The sequence below is a fragment of the Phragmites australis genome, chromosome 6, assembly GCF_958298935.1.
Source record: "Phragmites australis chromosome 6, lpPhrAust1.1, whole genome shotgun sequence".
Classification (NCBI taxonomy): Eukaryota; Viridiplantae; Streptophyta; class Magnoliopsida; order Poales; family Poaceae; genus Phragmites; species Phragmites australis.
The window spans coordinates 33,682,820-33,685,705 of record NC_084926.1 but is presented as its reverse complement, the minus strand read 5'-3'; the positions used below and the strand labels follow the sequence as shown (position 1 = coordinate 33,685,705).

Here is a 2,886-nt window from a genome sequence, read left to right as displayed (position 1 = left end):
ACTAACACCGGATCATCCAGCGAGTTATCTTGAGCCATCTGAGTCTTTCCTTCTTCTCTGAGTAAATTACTTTGATAAAGCCTCCGGTGTGCATCTCTTCATCATCGGACCATCCGTGAGTTATTCTGAGCCAAACCGCGCCTTTGCAGCCTCTCTGTGTAAAATTCTCCGGTGCATTCATCCGGTGTTAAATTCATTCACAACAGACCTTCTCTTTTTTTTCCTTGAAAATGCTCCGGTGCAATTCTCTGTGATCACCGGACTATCTGGTGGGTTGATCTTCAATCTTTGATGGTTGCAACCTTCTCTGGTACAAATGCTCTGATGTGAATCCTCCTCTGATCACCGGACCATCTGGTGAGCTGTTCCATTTTGCTTTCTGAGCAGAAACACTACGGTGAGTACACGGATCTCAACACTGGGCTATCCGATGCCTTCTTTCTCCTCTGCTGAGAATACTTCAGTGAGTAAGCCTTTACTATATCGGATCATCCGGTGAGAACAAATCTTTTAGGATATATCCAATTCAACCAAACTTTGTTCTGGCTACAGTGGCTTTTTCATGTACTAACATATAGTCTCATTGACTATGTTATCATTAATCACCAAAATCACAAATATAATCTAATAGGACTATTTTCGCTACACCAATCCTCATATTCTATCCGCCATGAACCGGCAATGAGTTTATGAATCAGCAATAATACCTTATCACTGATGGTTATTTTTGAACTGGCAGTGAAAAAAAAACAAGAATGATCATTTCTATAGTAACGAAAGATTGAGAAATCGGGTCAAAGCTCGCTAGAGACGGAGAACTCGGGGTGAAGAGAATTAAAATACCTTGATCCATAGCATTCAGCTAATGTAATCTGTAAACTGAATTCAGCGCAGCATTTCTTGAATTTCAAGGAAACAAGGCTTCACGGTTCAATCAAGAAACAGCATCGGTTCACTGTAGCCTTGGGCGGTGCACAGAGGGCGCAAGCATACGGATGCGGTGTACTGATAATTCGATGGCTTCGATTGGATCCGAATTATGCGGAACCAGCAGAACAGAGGAATCCGGAAGCCACTGCACCAAGCAAATATCGTCCAGCGCCAATCGGATTGCGAGCATCGCCTATATATAAGGCCACAACCTCTGCCGAGCCAAGCCACTCGCAGAAACCCACACCCCCATCGTCCTCTCCTCGTCTACCACTCGCTAGATCTCTCTCCCTTTCGGTCTCGCCGAAACCAAGAACCACCATGGCGGCAGCACCAACGGCGGAGGACATCCTGGAGATCCCGCCCGGCGTCAAGTTCTGCCCCGACGACGACGAGCTCGTGGAGTTGTACCTCCTACCGCGCGTCCGCGGCCAGCCGGCCCCATTCCACGGCGTCATCGTCGAGGACGACACGGCAGCCAGCACGCTGCCCTGGAAACTCTTCGAGCGCCACCACCGGGCGGACGACGACGAGGCCTACTTCTACGTCCGCACCAGCGACGCCAAGGACGGAGCCCGCCAGGATCGCGGCTGCGCCGGCGGCGGGACGTGGGTGAAGCAGAAGCGACTCGACAAGGAACTGAGCGTGTGCGGCGAGAAGATCAAGTGGAGCAGGAACAACCTCAACCTGCACCTGGGCGGCGGCAAGAGCGGCAGCACGGGGTGGGTGATGCACGAGTACACGATCACCTCAGCGCCATGCCTATCACTCAAGATCTGCCACGTCGCCTTCACCGGACACGGCCAGAAGCGCAAGCGCGTGCCGGACGACCACGACGACGGCCAGGGTGAGCCCGCCGCGCAGCGGGCGTGCGTCGCCACCGGCGCCGCCGACAGTGATTCTGCGACTTCAGTTTCTGAGTCGACTCCAACGACGGTCGGTCAAGGCTCCGGCGCGGCGCACGCATCTGGAGAACAAGAACCCACGCAACGTGTTCTTACGGACGAAGAAATCTCGGAGATGGTCGATGATCTTCTTAGCAACGACTTGCTGCACTTCCTTTCCCCAGCGTCGGCTGTTGCAGAGACCTGCTTCGAGGAACACGTCCAAGCGGCAGCGCCAACAACAGAGCAGCAGGTCAAGCACGTGATGCAGCTCCCGACGGTCCAAGAATCCGTCACGGCGGAGCACCCGCATGGAGAAGACCAGGATCAGCAGGTGTTCTTGACGTCAAAGCATCCGGCACGCCAGGGCATGCTGGGGAGCTTATGTGCGGTGCCGGACATCGGCGACATGGTCGCGGGAACACAGCTGGACGGCGTGTCCTGGGGAGGCTTCCACTTCTATTAGCCTCTAGCAAGTTGCAGCGAATTAAGCCTCGACCTGCAGCACCAAATTTTGTAGCTAGGAATTCTCTTCGGATATGTAAACCATGAAGTTCTTTCCATAGATTCAACGAAAGTGCTTTTCTTGTATTACCAATGTTGTTTATTCTGATGATAAAGTTTAGATATTGTTGCCGCTGGAAGTATTATTTGTTCTTCGTTTCTGTTTTCATATGCATATTTTTGGTTGATTCTCTCGTGCGCAGAAGTTCGAAGGCATTCATCTGTTTATTCTTTGTTTGATGAAGGAATCACCATATTTTAATCAAAACAGGAAAGAAATTTTCACAGGCTGGGACAATTTTGTATCAGGCTCCTATTTTAATTTTTTCTCCACAGCAGAGGAATATACCAAGGCCAGAAAACGACCGAGATCAAAGAAATCTTTACTCCGTCAACTATTATACATGAATCTCGTCTCTGAAAACATTCAAGGTAAAAAGAAGTACATGATATTTCACGATTTCACCAGAAATGTATTTTGAACAGAACATTGGCAATATCCGTTAGAACTGGTACAAGAGCTACAGCCCCACTAAAACAAATCGCTGTAGCGACAAGCTAGAAAAAA

General features: G+C 49.8%; 1 protein-coding gene across 1 annotated transcript; it reads left to right on the top strand.

Moving 5' to 3' along the window:
* Positions 1-1,166: 1,166 nt before the first annotated feature.
* Positions 1,167-2,280, top strand: LOC133923142 (NAC domain-containing protein 96-like). The gene has a single exon (XM_062368583.1). The coding sequence runs from the start codon at positions 1,252-1,254 to the stop codon at positions 2,278-2,280; it is 1,029 nt and encodes a 342-aa protein (XP_062224567.1). The 5' UTR covers positions 1,167-1,251.
* The last annotated feature ends 606 nt before the right edge of the window (positions 2,281-2,886 follow it).

What these genes read in the sequence shown, in the direction of transcription:
- LOC133923142 (XM_062368583.1), top strand. Translation starts at nt 1,252, where the DNA reads ATGGCGGCAGCACCAACGGCGGAGGACATCCTGGAGATCCCGCCCGGC.